Consider the following 19,801-nt stretch of genomic DNA (forward strand, 5'->3'; position numbering starts at 1 on the left):
GAAAGCCAACCCATTAACTAAATGTCTATTCAGAGAACCGAAAACAATGGCTGATTACAGAGCGTCTTTGGGATTTGAATGGCCACAATTCGTCTACTCGTAAAACATTACGGCAGCATAAAGTGTGTTACCTTCGGAATAGGGTCTCAAAGGTTCGTCGTAAAATCATCCTGGAATACATTATGGACTATAAAACTGGTTGAAGTGCGTGTCTGATTTGCCGCGCTATAAACAGCATAATTGCAATCGTACTTCTAAAAGTTGTTTTTTATCCTGAAGGAAGGTACAGAAAAACACTTTTAGTGCGCGTTTCAAAATTGGAGAAGGAAAATGTGAAAATTGGACCGACATCGGGGAAAAAATTGTGAAGAACAGGAACGACTTGTGAACCACCAACCGATGCCCGATTAGTGTGTAAATCCCCCCCCCCCTCCCGGGCTAGATGTATTAGTTTGCAATTCCTCTTCTGCAACACGTCGTATTTTTAATTAAAATGTCTTCTTTCGAGAAATCGGTGGTTGCGAAAGAGATTCACTTAAAAACAGACCAAACAGCGGAGCTTCCCTTTGTCCTCGCTGTGTGCGTTCCTTTCTTTCTTAACAAGACGAAGGAACGAAATCGGCGAGGAAATGCTTCGCCCACAGTGACGATGCAACAGGCGACAACATCCCCTGTAAACATCGCAAACGTTTCCCGGAAAATCAGTCTCGGTCCAAAGTGCGGATGAAAGTATCGGCATTAGATAATCCTCCGGAGTTTCCGCCAGTAATTTGTTTTTCGCTTCTAAGCGAAGCGGGCCACTTATTAATTTGGTGAACGAGGGATGCCACCGGAGAGTTTGCGAGCGTGTAAACAGATTGCGCGAGGTTTGTGACGCCACACTTCTGACAGACAGCAAGTAATCGCCTTTGAAGTTCGGGGGTCACAACCAGGCGGGGTAGCTGCTCCCTTCTCTCGGCTGAGGTCTTCTTGCTCTTGTAAGATGGCGTGAAGGAAACAGCCTCGAGGAAGCTCGGCTGTCAGTAGCAGCGCTTCGCTGTCATCAGAGCTGATTGGCAAAAGATCTCGCTTTTTAGGATAATGGACAGACGACACACGCGCTTGTGAAGAGGATGCAATCTTTGCATTCAAAGCTGCCAAAGAATTCTTAGTTGAGTTGATTAAATTGCATCACAAAAACAAAATGAAGACGTGTTGAAATTCTTCACGGTGCAGATCGATAAAAAAAAAAAAAAAAAAGGAATTTTCGACCTTGTTTGTTATCGTCTATGCGGAACACCTACAGATGTCGCCACTTGAATATCTGGTAGCTTCATATTGAGTTGCTTTTCGTTTTAAGTTGTTCAAACCCACACGATCACAATCTTTTAAATGAAGTGTCTATGAAGCCGATTGTTCCAGCGGGAAGCAACAAGAAATTGCATCTTCCCTAATCGCAACAAATTGTGCGATTAGGGATTATTTTAATTTTCTGAATGTCTTCAAATAACAGTTAGGGAAGGTGCAAGTCGCCCACAAAAGAAACAAGAAGCTGGACATTACCACTCAACTCTGTAAGCTCCAGAGGACAACGCAACTACCATGCTACACCTCGGAATCAAAAAATTAGAATAATCAAAGAAAATGCGTTGAATGATTTGCAGTTCTAATTTATTGCATAGAAAATAATTATTACCGAATATGAATTAGCATCGTCTAAATCGGCGTACTTTGTACAACCATGTAAACACATATAAACGATACGAAAACTGTTATTTGAAGGCATTCAGAAAATTAAAATAATTTTTAACGTGGTTCTAAATATTAAAATAATGCAAAAATAAATGCGCAGAAATTACAGTCAAAGGGAAACCACGTGATACTTAGTCCTGTGTTGCATCCCCTTAGCTTTCTTGCCCGTTTGCAAACAGTTGGGCAGATTATTTACGAGCGGTTCGCAGTCTTTTGTTTATCAAAACACGTGATCTGCAGACTAGAAGCAAGTTCATTTTTGTCTCTGAGGGCAACTTCTTAAAGACGTTTCTTCATATCCCCACAAATTCTCAATGGGGTTTAAAATCTGGTGAGTTTGCTGGCCAAGGAATTGCATTGATTTGCCTTTCTTCGAGCCATCTCGCATGGTCTTGGAAGTGTGACAAGAAGCTGAAAAAGGAAATCGCATAAATCTCCGTCGCCCGTAACATAAAGTGCTCAAGAATTTCTTGGTACACTTTGGAATCGACTCTTTCTTACACGATACGCAGCCTACCTGGACCCTCTGGGGTCATACACGCCCGTACCATGACAGAGGTTGAAATTTTCACGGAACGTTTCATGCATTCTTTATCCAATGCTTCTTGCTTAAGACGCATCCTTGATGACCCTGGGATACTCAGAACTTACTTTCGTCGCTAAAAGTACCTTTTTCCAGTCCTCTTGAACCCTCAACAGTCCTTGCTCACACCATCCCATTCTTCGTCTTAGGCACACTTTGATTTAAAACGCAGTTTGTGAAGTCGTCTCAACGTCGTAGATGTAGACACATTCACGCCTCGTTCTTTCCATTTCCTGTGAAAATACCTTCGGAATCGGTTTTCTTCACCCTCCTCATCTCTTGATGTACCTTTCGACCGCTATTGCAGCGATTATTTCGAAAACTCCGGTTATTGCAATGCTGTCTCAATACTGTACGCACGCTTGCTTGAGAACATTTCAATTTTATAGCTATAAACCATACGAAACTTCTTATCTTCTGATATGTAAACCGTTCGACCCATGTTTAGCAAATGATTAACTGAAATCCACGCGCCACCGATGACTCGCACACGAGTCAGTCCCGCGGCTACTGAAATGTATTTCTATGCTCTTCTAATGTTTATTACATTTTCATGTGTTTACATGTTGTATAATCTACGAAGTACTCAGATTGAGACGATTCTAATTGATATTTGGGAATAATTATTTTCTATGCAATAAATTAGAACTGAAAATCATTCAACGCGTTTTCTTTGATTATTCTAATTTTTTGATTCGGAAGTTAGTGTCTTATCACGTGGTTTAAGGAATTACGTGACGTTATTTATTCGCTAACATCCACGTGAAAGTCCCTCACCAAATACTTCAGATCGCAATATTACAAATCGACCAACTGTCACCCCCGTTTCAAAATTTTTTATCCTTGACAGTCGGTGATATTTGCATGTTCTCCTGTCTCAATGAAGCGGCCACACACACACTCGGGTAGTGACATCTGTTGGCAGAAGTTTGCTCCATACGAAAGACAACAGTCAAATATTATACACGCTACGTGACGTTAAAATAAATATGTGAGTACAGCACTATATTTCCAAGTAACCCAAATTGTGCGCGCCTCGATCCTCTATCGACCTTCCTCATCACACCTTGCGCCCTTCTGGGTAAGAAGGGGTAGACCCAGTAATGATAATATGGGTCAGGGATTTGTCACTTCTTCAAGTGTCGTTATTACATCCCTCGCTTAGCAGAAGTTCCATTTCGTCCAAAGTCGTTCTGTTGGGGGAAGATCGGAACCCTGCAGGGAAGTCCAGTTTTTTTCTCATTCTTCCCCTCAAACCGTGTCAAATGAAGTGCGGCATCAGGCAGAACTGTTGTTCAAAGAGCCAACGGAATGTGCAACTGTTATCGTGTGGATAATTTTGAGCAGCCAACACCGAGATCAGACACATCGCTTGGATAAGTGCAATAAATGGGAATGCATTTGGAGAAATGTCCAGGGAGGGCTGATATGGGGTACGATTTCCGTTTATTATACAGTTGGTCTCCGTACTGTTCTGATGTTTCTAAAAAATCAAAAACCAACTGCCTTCTTAACCCTGAAAAGATATTTTTTTTATTAAGGAAACCCTTAGCAACACTTTATCGATAACTTTTTAATGTGTTTGCCATTGGATCTCGTGCAATTTGGGAGGACGGAAGAAGTCATTTCCGTTGCGACGTTTCTGTTACAAGCACCTTTGTTCAAACTGAGAATTCCAGCTCGGCTTCGAATGCCGTGATGCACTCCGTAATGCACGGGTCTTTTTTTTTCGTGTCGTATGCTCGTGTGCATTTGATAACCTTTCAAAAAAGAGGGACTGATTGGTGCTAAACCAATCAGCACACGAGTAGCTCCTGCTCAACATCTCAAGAAGGAAGCGGAGATGAGGGGGGGGGTCTACTTCTTCTTCGCTTCCGAACACTTCTGTTAAGAGCACCATCGAGTCGTGAACTGAAGCAATCGATGTGCTGACAAACGCAACGTCGTCCTATATTTGTCATCAAGACGCAGAAAAACTTCAGTTATTAGAGGAGCGGAAGGAGCTCCGTCAATAACGAAAAGACAAACTGATGCTCGTGTCCGATTCTCCGACTGCACGTCATCGTCATTTCTTCATCGCGCGAGATAATGAACCTCGTTAGGTCCTTCAAGGGAAAAAAGAATTGCTCTAACTTGCTGATGTCTTTCTACGGTGTGAGCAACAGTTTTATGCAAATCGCCGACACAATAAGGTCATTAAGGTTCCGGCATGACTGAGCAAATTGTAATTGAAGTGAAGGACATTTTTTAAAAAAGGAAAGTACAATTACACGAGTGCGAGCCTTTCGGAAGCAGTATGTTGTAACTACGTGCCAGAAGATCGTAGATCATCAGCGCAAGGCAGGCACTGATGCTGTCTTTTAGAAGGTTGAACCCGACAATCTGCAAAGATGCAGCAGCATCTCTCTCTCTTTCTTTCTCTCTTTGGTTATCAACTTTTTGTTTTGGATTTACGGCCTAAGCAACTCAGGCTATAAAGCCGATAGATTATGTGTTAGCTGCGCGAGTTCCGACGGCCGGTCAGCGTGTTTTGCGGGATGAAAAACTTGCTGAGTTTCTAGAAGTAAAAAAAAAAAAAAAAAACTTCCTTCCCCTATGAGGGTGGCTAACTCATTTCCAGTTTGAAAAGCCTGATAAACGTCTTCGCGTCCTACTTATTAACTTAATTCTCCGACCGTCCGTAACCAAACGAGGTTACGAAAGTCGATGTTATTTTGGTTCGCCTTGAAGTGTAGTGCTAGTTTTTGATGACCTCGTGACCTTGAGGACAACACGTGATCTCTCGGTGTCACGTGTATTTCCCCAATCCAGTACTTTACAGAAAATGTGTGCACGAAATAGTATTCTGGGTGGGCCGAGTATGCGCCCCAGGGTAAAGCGGAACTGGAAACAATTTCGCAGCGGATCTCATTGAAGTCACACTTCGACATCGAGGCATAAATCGTTCGATGAAAGAAAGAAAAAAATTTTTTCTTTCTATCTAATCCAAACGGTTAATTGCAGAAATGGTGAAAACTGCTCTGAACCGCTGTTAGCCCTCTAAATGGACGAATGAATTTTACACAGAAAATTTCCAGGTTCTCTCTGATTGGGTGGGCATCGGACTTCCATCTATCGCGCACCCTTTTCAATTGGTCATGAATTTCGTCTGCAGTCCTTCGTTAACCGAGTCTCATCGTAAATGGCTTCAGGTGTTTAATACCCCAGAGTTCTGCGCTTTCATCCAACCCCTCCCCTTATTCCAAAATGAACTCCGAGAAAACTGCGAGAGTAATAACTAATTACGAACAACAATATGGCAGATGAGAATAAAAACTGCGATGTCCCTTCTCATAAATGTGTAATTTGCCATGATTCAGTAGAATTAAGAAACTTTGTATCCTCAGACACTGTACGTTCCTTGAAAATGTTGCCTATAAACATAAGAAGTATGTTTACATGCATACTGAATTACTACCAGACAATTTAAACTATCAGCTAGATGTTCTGATATCAACAGAAATCTGGGTTAAAGACGAAGAAACTGATTTGTACCAATTAAGCGGATTTTGCAGGAGGAATTCAAATTGCAACTGTGAAGAAATAGAAAAAGTCAGTGTAATAACTTGCTTGGGATTAAAAATTGATAGTAATTTAAGCTGGAAACCGATGTCGTAAATAAAGTAAGGATTATGTTAAACAGACTTGACTACCTAAACAGATTCTTAAATTTAAATATGCTAAAAATATTATATTCTGCCTGGATTCAAAGCACACTACAATATGGTGTATTAAGTCGGGGGGGGGATCTATCGCACTACTCTGAAACCTTTAGTCTCGACTCAGAATAAAGTAATTAAAATCTTAACTAGAAACAAATATAAGGATACTGCGATGTGTAATAAATACACCACACTAAACATACTACCCCTTAGATATTTATACGTCTATAGGGTACTATTATTCATAAAAAACGAAACGAATACTTAAATATCAAACAACATACTTTTCTTAGTAGACATAAGGGCCTAAAATATTTAGTTCCAAAAGCAAATAAAGAAGCAATACACAAACATTATACTTATTTAGCGCCAAAAGTATTCAACATAAACAATAAGAAACGAAACCAACCCAAACCAATACAAAACTCTAATCAAAGCGTATTTATTTTCCCACAGAAATGAGAAAGCTCTGTTCAAAATAATTATATAAATTATTGGTTTTTAGCATATTTGCATTCAAAGATCCAGTCTCGTGTGTAAAACGTAAAATTTAAATGCTATTTAACTGCTTTGTTTTATTTTGTTCCTAATTAATTGTTATGCAACTTTCTCTGTATGATGAAATTTTATTTTATCTGCGATTTTATTACGTAATTATATTATAATAATACGTACATTATAGGAATGTACATATGTGTATAGAATGAAAATGCATTACATACATTTTTGTAACTTTATGCACATCGCAACCTGGACGAGCTGTTGCTCTCAGGTTACACAGAGGGTTGTTCAACATTTTGTACTATTATAGGAAGCTTACAAATAAATTTTACTAGTTAAAAAAAAAAAAAATATATATATATATATATCCCAAGTTTTTGTAACGACCCCACTCTACTCCTCTTCCTTGTAATGATTCAAGCTTCATGATCCTCATCACCCGATCTTAAATATTGATCCCCTCATCTCTCTCTCTGCAGCCCTCATCACGTCTCTCTTCTTGGACTGACAAACGCAGATAGGCTTTCGTGTCACAAACATCATACCACAGCTTCCTCGGCATTCCAATGACCTCATCCTCTTTGGTCGCGCTTCTTCTAGCCGGCGCATCCAACCCCCTCCCCCCACTTATATTTCCCAACTCACCTTTGGGTTGCTGCACTAAATGACAGAGTAATTGATGCTGTGCAGAAAACTATGTGTACAAACACCGCACCAGCAACCTCCCTCCCTTGTACAACTACGCGCCATCACCGCCCTCGTACGTATGACACCAGTCCTAAAGTCAACTCACAATTACGCAATAAAAGCGGACCAAAACAAGAAAGATTAATTAAAATTTTTGGCTTTGGCATGTCGCAGTGCGAAGCCGCTGTCTCATTCTCTCGCTCACGCGAAGTACGCTAATGAAATAAACGGCTTCCCTCGAGGAGACGCTCTTAACGCGTAAACAGGGGCGAATAAAATCGAGTCAAGCTGAGATGCATTTTGTGACGAGGAGAACGAGCGGGTTTCTTGGATGCTTGCGTGGCTCGATGTTCAGAATAAAAAAACGAAAGTTTAAAAAAAAACAACTGCGTAGCAATACAACTTTGATTGGTTTTCATTCACTTGCCGACCCTGACGTCAGTTTTTTTTTAAATCTCTTTTTAAAGTAATCAAAACAGTACTTGGGTAAAAAAAAGTTGTCTGCGAAAAGGCAGGAATTGCGTGAAGAGCACGTGATACAAACGAAAACAATAAGAATAACGAGTCAGCCATTCACGAGACAAGATGCGTTCCGCCGTGGCAATGCGAAAGACGCCCCTGAGAAGAAATGGCGTAGGAAATTTCGCCATCGCCTGGATAACTCCCGAAATACGACTGCGTCAGCTGACAGAGCGACCCAACTTTTCTCCTTCCAGTCGAAGTATTTCCGTATCGATTCCGAAATGTGAAGTCGAAATGCGCACGACGATTCGTTAATAAAGCGCGTTGTCATCCCGTAATTAACTTCTCAGAAGTTAATTGCGAAACTTCCCTTAAAGGGGATCGGACGTCCTTTATCGATCTCGACCCGCTTATTTACTTCAAAGTGCGACGAAGCTTTTAAATCAAAACGCGCGCATTGATCGTAGCGGGAAATCCCCGTTTCGGCTCATCACGTGGAGGGACTCTTCATTTCGCATCCGCGTTTCATTGGCTTCGCAAGTGGCCCTCGTTGAGGTCGTCTTCATCTTGTCATCCCGCAAAAAGCGCTGCTTAAACGGCGGATGCTTTGTCTCGAATGAACCGCTTCGTACACTTCTTAATCGCATTTTCTCTTCGAGTTTTCCGGAAGCCGAGTTCCGCTGGGAGTCTCGTAATTGGCAGCCGCCACCGATGGAAATAAAATCGCATTTCGGTTATTAGAATTCTTCACGGAAGCGATTTGCTTCTGACGCTTACGTTGAATGATGTCGCTTGCTTAATTTCTGCGTAAGCGGTAATTTTCCACGTCACGACTCTGCTAAACATCTCGAACTGGCAGCGCGAATTGAGCTGCGAAACGAGCGTGCAAATGCGATGCGCTTTGCTTTTTTCTGGAACGCTTAGAAGCGCTGGCGTAATTGTAGTGGATTAATTCATTCGAATGGGGGAAAACAAATCGACCAACCCGGCAAAAGACATTACGGAACACGTGACAAGATGGCGAGAGAGCGCAAGGAACTGAGTGGGCCACCGGGCCTCCATCACGGAAACATGCTCTTCTTTGAAAGTCATTCGTACTCTTTATGAAAGAGACCAGTCAAGTCATTAAATGGCATTTCGGAACGATAGAATGTGAGAATTAAAGACAAACAAAGATCATGCCTTTCAAAGGAGAAAACCCAATAAGAAGTAAAATAGATAATAAAATATTAAAAAGACCTAAATATGAAATTGAACAAGATGTACGCATTCTTCTTCTTCTTCTGCAGCTTCTCCCACTTAAGTAGGGTCGCTGTTTGTGGTGAGTCTCCTCCACACCTTCCTGTCTTCGGCTGTAGCCACGTCCAAGTTCTTCATCCTCAAGTCCTCCTCCACCCTCTCCCTCCATCTCTTCTTTGGCCGCCCACACTTCCTCCTTCCTTGCACATCCATCTGCATGACCCTTCTTCCCACATATTCGTCCTCTCTCCTCATCACACGACCAAACCATCTCAACCTTGCCTCCTGTATCTTCGCTCCTAAGTTCGTAACTTTCACGGTTCCCCTGACATAGTCGTTTCTCAGACGATCCTTTCTGGTCATACCGTACATCCACCTAAGCATTCTCATCTCTGCTACTTCCATCCTGCTGATGTTATTTTTCCTCAGGGCCACAGTTTCTATAGCATACTTCATAGCTGGTCTCGCTACTGTCCTGTAGATTTTGCCTTTTAGATTGATCCGCACCCTCTTATCACATAGCACTCCAGCCATCTCTCTCCAGTAGCCATTAAAATATCAGATTTTGTTAAAGCGATAAACAGTCCATTGAAGCTGTTGTTGGTACAAAATCAGACGGTTTCTAAACCAACTTTACTTTGTAGAAGTGAACTAAAATGAGCTAAAAAAATGAAAAGCGAATTCAAACAGCAGAAATGAAATTTCTGAGAAAAACGGAAGAGGGGGGGCGTAGGGGGATATAAAACAAGAATTGGAAGACCAAGAAACGGATGGCATGAGACCGGAACAGACCACTCGGCCTAAAATCCAAGACACGTTTTGTTCATTTTTACTGCGAGCGTGTTTTAAAAGGGGACGAAACCCAAGGGGGAAATCGAAGGAGCTTTTCGTACTGAAAACTTTTGCCGTGAGAAAAGTTTGTTTTTTTTCACAAAGAAATCCGAAGTGGTTTCCCCTCAATATCTCGTCAAACCCCTTATCGGATTCACTTGGGATTGTCAAAGTAAATAAAGTGCATCTCCACATTGAAATTTCCCCATCTGCGAAAATCCCCCATTTTGACCTCATTTCGCTCTTCGTGCAGATTTAAAAGAGGATTCGGCAAAGCAGTGGACGGAGGCGAAGGGAATTTTCTTCACCCCCGATTCTCTAACCCCGATTACAGCGCATGCGCGTCAGATTAATAAAGAAAGTGGGGACGGCTTCTCTTTCAACTGAAACCCTCGTAAGACGATCCTCCTAATAAAGGAACGATTCAAAAGAGGAATCTCGTAAGGATCTTTCAGCCGTAAATCTATCGCCATCCGCAAGCATTTCGTCATGTGTACGACATGAAGTAGTTCAGGACGGGCATGTCTGCATATAACATAAGACATACTCATCCGCTGGGGGGGGGGGGGGCGCTCTAATAAGGGAAGCTCAGCGCGATTCCAGAAACATCGAAATGAACTTCGATAAGCTAAGGAATTCCCAAACAAGCGATGACCTCTGAACTTTTCTTTCTCCCATCGCAATTTGCAGCGCTTATTAACATTAAAAGTTCTCCGGGACAAGCGAGGGGTTGGGATGGGGGCGGAGGTCACCTGCGTGCTCAGTTCAAGAAGAGAGACGCGCAATCTATTTAATGAAAGTAATAAAGTAATGCCGGACGCCAAATTGCGCGTCTCGTTTACGACCCGACGGGTATCGATCCCCCGTGCGCAACACATCGCCCATTATTGGGAGCTTCCGTCGTAAGTCTCGTTTGGCTTCGGGAAATTTTCTTCATTTCTGCAAAGAAGGTTCAGAAACTAGTTCTTAGGGGGGGCGGCATTTCAAAGATGATGCGCGGGGGCCTTGCTGGTCAACTCACTGAGTGTGTTTTAGAACGGAAGAGCGTCTTAGACGGTGCAGCAGATATTCGGAATTCTTGGAGTCAGCCATAATTCAGTTTCGAACGAGACATTCGTCCACCCCCCCCACCCCCCTCGGGATGAGCAATTAATTACGCGAGAATAAGACGAGCGCCTTGTCTCGTGACCACCTCCTCTCAAGCAACCTTCAAAAAGACTTCTTCTAATGAGCAACGCGACATGTGCTCGTTTCGCGTGCTTTGATTGACGTCGTCATTCGTAATCCGACTCGCAACGAACGAAGGCAACGAAATAAGACGTCCGTGAAGAAAACCAGACACGGAGATGGCGTCGAAATTTCCAGATGAGCGGGAATTCAAGTTAGAAACCGGGGGGGGGGGGAGTCACTCTTCCGAATATTTTCCTTTTAGTTCTTGCCCGCGTTCGCACCGGACCAAGATTGAGAGAGAAACGTCTTTTTTTTTTTTTTCTTCTGTTCTTTTCTTTTGAGGAGTCGACATTTCGTTTAAGTCGCACGTGCAACATCTTTGGCTGCTTTGCAGAGAAACTTCCGTCGGTCCAAAAGATCTCGTTTCGAATTCCGACGAGACCCCGAAGAACCTTCGTCGGATCTTTCAATTGAAGTCGGTCTGTCACATTCCGGAATTTCCTTTTAATTTCCACCCATTTCAAAACATCAGCGCCCCCTTCTGTCTTCCCACACACGAAGCGTTTTGCCATTGGGATGCTCCAACTTTTTTTTGCGAGTGGAAAACTCTCCGCCTTTCTGATTTTCTCTCTTTTACCTTTCTTTTTTTTTTTTATTTGCAATTCTTTTCCACGCGGTTAACTTCCAGTCCACAAAGCGAGTTCCTTCGTCGCCAGTTTTGTCTCTCGATTCAATTGACGAAGTTCGGTGATGTTTCCCATGCGCACTTGGAGATCAAATGATTTTCAAAACATTCTCCGTCCGTTTGGATTTTCATTCACGATATGGCGTAAGTAACGGGGGGGGGGCGGCGTCTGAAATCACTGCGCAAATACGTGCAGTTATTAAAATAATGTCGCAGGCGTAAAAATGTGTTCCTGAAATATCGGGGCTTCGTTCTTTAATTCTCTCGGTGAGTGGGTTAGGGATGGGGGGGGGGGGGGAAGATGCGAAGTAGCTCACTCCGTATTTCACTAACATTTTAAAGAAACGCTGTTGTAAGTACGAAATAATCAGCGATGGAAATCTAGGTGTAAACAAAGGATGGCCGAGCTGCTGACAACACACTGAAATGGGCAAAACTCCCCCCGTCAGTTACTCACGCACGCACACACACACAGCAGAAAGGACTTTCTTTCTGTGTGCTGCATTAGGAAATTCGTGGGGGAGTTTTTATTCTCGAATATCCGTTTCATTACGAAAGGGTGTTCTCGCCATCGCTCTGTACGACTCTTACTACTACTCGGTACCCAAAGAGGGAAAAAAGCCCGTGCTCCAGGCCAGAAACGTCATTACAACGACAAATGGCGAAGGTGCACGAGAGTGAGCGATTGGCTGCAGGAGGTTGAAAAGAGTGCACGTGACGTTTAACTTGTACGCATTTCAGAAGAAGCGATGAATGGCGAAGACCCTTCTGAAAGCAGGCGGAAAGTGAGCTTCGAAGATGTTCCGTGGAAGGGAAACATTCTCGGGCTGGTCGGCGAGGGACAAGCAGCGAATCTTGAGGCGAGTGATCGAAGCAGTCAGGTGCGATCCGATAACCAAGCGGGATTCAATGTGAGCGCATCGATCGTAACTCGGTCGCGATGATCACGACCGAGCGACAAGGAAGTAATCTTGCGGCCAAACCCTTCGGGTGGGAAGTTTCTCTAGATTTCCGTCGTCAAGAAATAAATCTCTTCTGTACCAGTACACGCGACGACGTAACTGACGCTACCCACCCCGTGCGTAAGAACAGCCGATAAAAGAGGAACGCCTTCGGATCCATCGAGAAAGATTTCGAGTCGCGTTCACAAACTAAAAACTGTTGACTGAGAATATTAAGTTTCAATCTTCCTTTTGTGTGGCAACGAAATCCAATTTAACTTTCGTTAGTCCGAATTCGCCTTCATCGGTGCTTTTCAACTGAAGGTGAGTTAACCGGTCTCGTTCGGAGGTGGCAGAGAATTTTTCCTACTGCAAAACGGAGACAAACCGGCAATAAGAACACACGCAGCTAACGGCAGTAGAATACGCTCGTCGGCTTCCTAACACGTTTCTCCATAACCAGAACGGAAGGTCCCTTAGAAATTCACAGACCCACTGCGAACTGTGTTTATTGGAGATGCCCACCCGACTGCATAACGCGAGCCTTACTTAAAGAAAAGCGTTTACACGTAGATTCGGGAAGCACCCCCAGGTGTTCTGTACGGAAAACTTCTGAAATTCGTCAAGTTTCCGGTGCATCTATTGGGTTCCATCCCGTCCCGAAGATTTTCGAGGGAGAGGAGTGGAATCCACTGCTTGAATCCGACAAGTTCCATTTCTCAATCCTTCGTGAGGCGTGGCAAGCATCCGTTTCAGGAAGGTCGAACAAACAGGAGTTCGGGTGTGCTGCGCGGTTCAGCACACGAACGAAGTGGAACACGAAGGTGCTTTTGTGGCATTCCATCCGTGCGATGGAATGCCACAAAAGCACCTTCGTTCCACTTCCACCCACTTTTAATGTCGGGGGATGAGCCCTCCGCATCGTGTTGTTTTCGATCTTTTGGGGCGTTTTCGGATCCTTCTGTTCGCTTTAACGGGGATCCATCGCTCTCCACGAGAGCTTCTTTCGATCTTCTGATGCTCTTTCACGTGCTTTAGCCGTGGTTAAGTAACATCATCGAATACTCTTCGACGCATGCGCATTCACTCCTCGGTTGTCCTCGCACTGATCTCAGCAATTTTCTGGCTCGGGTGACCCAAAGTGGCTTCGTGTTTTACGGTTGGTATGCCAGAAGAGCGCTTTCCGATTAATCCACCCACGGTGCTAATTTTGGTTAACAAAAAGGTTTACGATGTTTAGTGGGTGGGAAAGAGTAGCACATCGATGCGCTTTACGATTCTGATGACCTTTCCTCTTCGAACTCAGATCATCTCCGCTGTCTTCAGCCACATGCCCTGTTCATGCGAAGTCGCCTAATTTAGGACATTTGCTGTTGTCACACCATCAATTACGACATTTGCCATCTAAGGGAAGCCCACCACGTGGCGAAAGTCATTGATGTAACATACGGCAAGGCCCGTGGGGGTCATATTTTGGACACTGTACAGAGAACACCACACTGAAAACAACGCAATTAAAAGCAGAAATTCAGCTTTTCCCCCTTTTATTCCCGTCTCCCCCCCCCCCCACTATGGAGATAGTTCTGCAGGTGATGATCGCCACTAATGCTATTTTAGCTTCGGCAAAGCCACCACTCCGTAAAAAAATATATCAACCCTCTACAAGTGCGAATGCTTTGTTTGGGTAGCTCTAATCAAGGTCGACTTTTAAAGTCAACTCGGCACTTCCGTCTGGGGTGGCTGCGTTGCTTTTTCGAGGCTTGGCAGCTGTGAAACGAAGGACCTCCGATCTTATAAAGGGGTGAAAACTTGACACGCACCAAAGAATTTCGCATAAACACGAAACCTTTAAATTTCAGCAACCCCGAAAGATGTCACGTGATGTGTGCATTCACGTTTTTTATTTGTGACTTTGCGTGTCATCGAAAAACGAAGGATTATCCCACGCACGAGGAATTCATTTCCGAACCTGTGAAAATGACTTCCTTCGGTGAATCTCCATTGAACTCTCGGAGATTCGTCAAAGCTCTTCCGCGCCATCTCCTTCCTTCCTTGTAAGCGGCATCTTCGCTTTCATTCACGACGACCTTCTTACCAATGACCTCTTAAAACGAGTTTGAACCCACCCCATAAGACTCAATTGCATTCACTGACTGCCGATTTCTTGCGTGATAGTCACGCTTACATTCGCGTTTTTTTTTTTTTTTCGGGACCTTAGCCTCCACCACCCCCCTTTTAGCACGCTCCATCAAAACATGCCACAGAGAAACTGCCGCAAACAAAAAAGCTTTTCGTCTTAAACTTTCTCCGAAGGTTTTTGTAGCTTCGATAACCCCATCGATTTTTTTCTTTCTCGGTTTTTCCATTCAGTAATTAAATAAACCTCCCCCCACACACACACCTTGCTCTTGGAATCGGAGCGAATCGATAACCTCATTGGAGTGTGTTCGCATTCACGCCGTTCCGCCTACGAACATTAAAAGATTTTTAAATAACTCGAATCGTTTTCAAGATTCTCAACGAGTCAGTTTCAAATCTTAGAAACTGCGAATCATTTGATTCCTTGGGGGCGACAATTCCAACAGCGGACTACCCTCGGCATTTCCCACATACGACTACAACGTATCGTAGTATGACCGACTGTTGCCTGTAGGGTTGTCACATTCTCAGGCGGTATTCTCGTGTTGCGAGTTCAATTGTTATAGCGGGATGAGACCGAGTCCAAATGATCGGTTGTTCCAACTGTCGGAAATTCAAAGCATCGAACGGTTTGCTTGAAGTCCACACGAATAATTAAGGCTCGTCACTGATGTTGTGTCGATCCCACCGAAACCCGAACTGATGAGCTTCACATTTTAGAGGGGAATTTTGGTCTGCAGTTGCTCCAGTGATGCGCCACAGATCAGAAGTGCGTCGTTTGTGGAGTTGAATTATTTAATATCGACGAATTCAAATCAAAAGCGAATTCATTTCAGATTCTTTTTTGTAATTTTAAATGCTTCGCCATCATCGTAACGCATTCTGGAAAAATCCCCATTTTGTCGCTGTTCGGGATATCCAAGGTTTCCTCGAGTACAGAAAAGCGGAACATTTTTGTACGGAAATGCGTTTGTTATCCATCCAAAGCGACAACGCCAAGAGTAGTCTCAATAAAATACGATGCACCCTTCGAGAAATCCCCCGAAATGGCTTTTGCAGCATCTTTTGTGCGCTGCTGCTCTCAGTGCAATCTTTGAGCGCATCCCACCGTCTATTCTTTACTGATAAACTCCGTCAACCCGTCGATTTCGCTCGCCATCCCTCAAACACCACTTATAAAACAGTTTCAGGGGTAGTCTGCGCATCTGTTTTATTTTATTTTATTTTATTTTTATTTTTTTTTCGCATTTAGACCATTGGTTCAACACGTCGTGGTCTATGAATCCATCTGGGGGAGGAGGGAATGAATTGAAATCCCCGTGGCTTGTTGTGCCCATACTTTTAATTTGCTAGCAAAAGAACCACGTAAGACACATAATGAGATAATCCTGCAGGAGAGAGTGGGAAGTACACGATCCCAGGACCAACAAGGTGATGAGAGAAACGAAGGCCCCGCCAAGACGTATGGAGGGTGTGGTACATTCCGATGACATGGACCGGAGCTAAGCCAACACTCAAGCTTTAATCTTTCGGTTATCAATGAACATTTGTGTGTTGTTTAACTGATTTTTTTTTTTTTTTTGAGATTATTTTGAGCGTCAAATAGTTTTTCGTGCAAAAGACGGCACTCACTGAAGAATTAACTTTCTTTGTTCTGTTTCAGGTCTTCCGTTTATTACGGTGGTCGCTTGGGCCTTCACGATGCTTTACACGCTGGACATGCAGTGCTGGCAAGGATACGGCAAATCTCCGTACGTGTGGATTGTAACCGGCCCGAAGATCGCGGTTCTTGCGGTGAGTACGTGTTTCTATAAATAGCGAAGATGCATTCGACGATGTTGTCGTGAATATTTCGGTCGCTTCATTTCTTCCTTGCTCGCCTCGCGCTCCGATCGCTTTTACGAAAGTTCCCCAAATGAACCTGGCTCCAACCAGATTCGTTTTGTTTCTTCGTCTACTTGGATTCACGCGAGATAATCCCTCTGGATTTCAACGCCGTCGCCATACAAGATTGAAATCGCATTTGTTGGTCGATTGAATTCGATGTGGAACCCTGCGGAAGCGCATTTCGTAGTCGACGACAATTTCCGTGGTTTGTGAATCGGTCAGATTTCTTTTTGGAGACGACGAGATTAGTTTCAAGACTAATCTCGTCTTGAAGACTTCTTAGCAGTCACCGTGGATTCAGACTGGTGTGTGTGTAGCATACACACTTAGGTAGAAGATGAGTTTCATCCCCCGGTGTGATCACCTTCCCGCTTATTGGAGGTCAGAAGTGGCTCGAAATGTTTCGTGTTTGGTCTCTTCATCGGGGTTTCTGGAATATGCGAAGAACAAATAAAAATATATAAAATTAGAAACAATTAAATTCTTAGCCCGCCCACGGTGCCGCTGATTCGCAACATTTCGTGGATGAGGGTCACTTAACTACATAATTTGATAAAATGAGAAAAAATGATAATTTCACCCAGCGGGGTTCACTTCTTCACATGGAGCGAAATCGGCCTTTCACTTTAAGGGGTTGTCAACGGACTATTAACGAAGCGAAAACCAAGAAACTGAAACGCTCACAGTGGCCACTGTCGTAGTCCGATAGACATCCTTCCGCACATCTCGAACCATAATTGGGAAACTCCGCACCGCTAAAGATGCAAACTCAACCTGCTTGCGAAATAAACAAAGCGTATCAGCGCCGCGACACGACTGCTGGGTGACAATTCAGCTCGCGAAACCCTTCACGCGTCGTGAAGAGTTTCTAGAATTTCTCCTGAGGAGCCGATGTGGTGAGACCATCCCTCCGCTTATCGGTGGCTCGGAAAAGAAGGTTGGGGTCGCCAAAACATTTAACTCGTGTCCCACCCACGAGATTAATACATCAAAGGCTTACAGTCCCCCTAAAAGAGAACCGCCCACTTTGAAGGGTGCGAAAAAAGAGGTCCATGGGGCGATGGTGCCCCCCACTAACTCTTGGACGTAGCGATGGTCGGTGTTTCTCAAGACGCCATCTCATAATGGAAACGACTCAGTCGCGTTTCTCTCTCAGCGGCAGTAAATGTGTTTGCTTCGCTGCTGCTGAGAAAGCCACGTGACAGAATTGGGGTGGTTTCGAGAAAAGTTTCTTTCGTGTGTCTATAAAGACGCTCCCTGAATTTGACACACCCGGAAAATATGAGGCCACGTTCTGATTCCGAAGAGTCATTTCGGACATCCTAATTGCACGCATTGAACGATGCAGTTCGATATCGTCGTCCGCAGTTATGTCGCCCGAAGACAGAGCTGCAGCGCACTCCCTGCAAGATGAAGAACTTCCGTTTTCACGGACGCAAACCTGATGTTCTGAAGCCCTTCTGGCACAGCCCGACATTCCGAAAAGGGGATTAAATTAATCGGTCTTTAAGATCGAGTATTTGAACGAGGGTCCCAAAACCGAATTTCAGTTCAGTCGACCTCGTGAGGAGGGAAGTCCGTCTCACTCCGAATGAACCAAGCAACGTGAAGAAACACGATCAAGTGGGCCTGCTGTTGTGAGCCATCGCGTCTCAAATTTTCAAATTCTCTCGTTTTCAGCCTCACGTGAGCACGCAGTCGTTCAGCAACTGATTCACGACGTGTTTGGCTGTTTTAATTTTTTTTATTCCTCCGCGAACAAATAAATGTAAATACAATCAGAGCGTAACTGACTGCTCAGCCAACAGAGGGCGTGTGTGGCTGTCAATTATTTCTTTAATGAATTCTATACGAATACTTCCGAGTGGAATTAATAAATTTATTAAAGTTTCGAAGAAGACTTTTAAAGTTTCCGATTCGCTGGTTTAATTAAGGCTCTTCGTTATTAATAATAACGGCGTGGTTCCCGCCGTTTCACTCATTCCCCTCGTAATGAGGAAAGCCGAACACGCTCATTGAACCTCTAATTAGGGAACATTTCCGAAGGGCCTCTTCCTGTCTTCCGCTGCCTCAAACAAAGACGTCCAAAACGATATCAACGGAATCAATTGCGAAGTGTTTTTTTTTTTATTTATTATTATTACATTTTGTAGCAAGGCGACGGCAGTGGTGGATCAATGCACGCTCTTTAAATGCAGAAAAGGATAAATCTTAAATGTGCGAAACGCATTACGGACTTGCAACCGCACAGCAAATTTCAACTCATCCAAAGCAGATTACAACCTAAAATCTCGTGCATTCAAATTACCCAACTAGAAACATTTTCCCGTGTGATGATTACGATAACAGCCTAATGTTTGTGGGCATTCGTGCCGCAAGAACCGGAGGAAATCCGAGCCCGAAACTATTACGAGTTCTAACAGCTGGCGTGCTTGTCTGGAGCATACAAAACACAACACGAAGAGAATGGATGACGTTATATCGTTAACTCCTAGAGTGGCATTTCCACTACAACTGACGCCCTCTGATGATCACTTTCTTGTGTTTTCGTTTATTAAAATTGCGTGCTCAGTGGGAGTCGATGCCGCATATTACGGCGCATATTTTGGTTAGAGAGAGTTTGGAGTTACCAGATTTTGGATTTTTCAGTCACGAAGGAAACTGAATTAGATGGAGAGGGATTATGGAGCTGGATAGAGAGAAAAACGACGGTGCTTTGGAGAGGATAGAAAACTATTGGGCATTACTGAAGATGGGCGATAACCATTTGGAAAAATTCGAATCCGTCACTTTGGGATGTACTGTATTATTATTATTATTATTATTATTATTATTATAAGAGAGGGCGCTTTAGCAGCAAGCGGTTGCAAGCACGCTATTTCGATGCTCCCATATGTTAAGTTGCAAAGTAGAACTTTTCTTGTGAATTAAAATTTAAAGTACATCAGTGAACTCCGTTCTTCAAGACGAACATATTGCGGAAAAAACTATCTGTTAAGTAAGAAGTAAAATATAAGTATTCAAAGTTCGAAGTATACGTTGGTCAACTACGGAGAAGAGAACAAAGGAAGACGCCATATTAGAAATTACAGCAAGATCGTCAAACAGGAAATATGAAGTGCTACAAATGCCAAGAAGACCTAACGGGGGAAAAAACCACGTAACATGTAGGAACTGCCAGAGAAACATGCATTTTTTATGTTCAGGATTGTCTGAGGCTACTTGGCAGCGAAAATCAAACAAG

The 19,801-nt window shown here is 43.6% G+C and overlaps 1 protein-coding gene across 1 annotated transcript in view; it reads left to right on the top strand.

Moving 5' to 3' along the window:
- The window catches only part of LOC150105255 (corticotropin-releasing hormone receptor 1-like), a 190,978-nt gene that overhangs the window by 134,941 nt on the left and 36,236 nt on the right, over nt 1-19,801 (top strand). The window contains exon 7 of the mRNA XM_090394652.1: nt 16,334-16,464. Within this exon, the coding sequence (XP_090250778.1) occupies nt 16,334-16,464 (131 nt within the window). The remainder of the gene's footprint in view (nt 1-16,333; nt 16,465-19,801) is intronic.

This window comes from Typopeltis vanoorti, chromosome 6, assembly GCF_054136105.1.
Source record: "Typopeltis vanoorti isolate ZY-2024b chromosome 6, IOZ_Tvanoo_1.0, whole genome shotgun sequence".
Classification (NCBI taxonomy): Eukaryota; Metazoa; Arthropoda; class Arachnida; order Uropygi; family Thelyphonidae; genus Typopeltis; species Typopeltis vanoorti.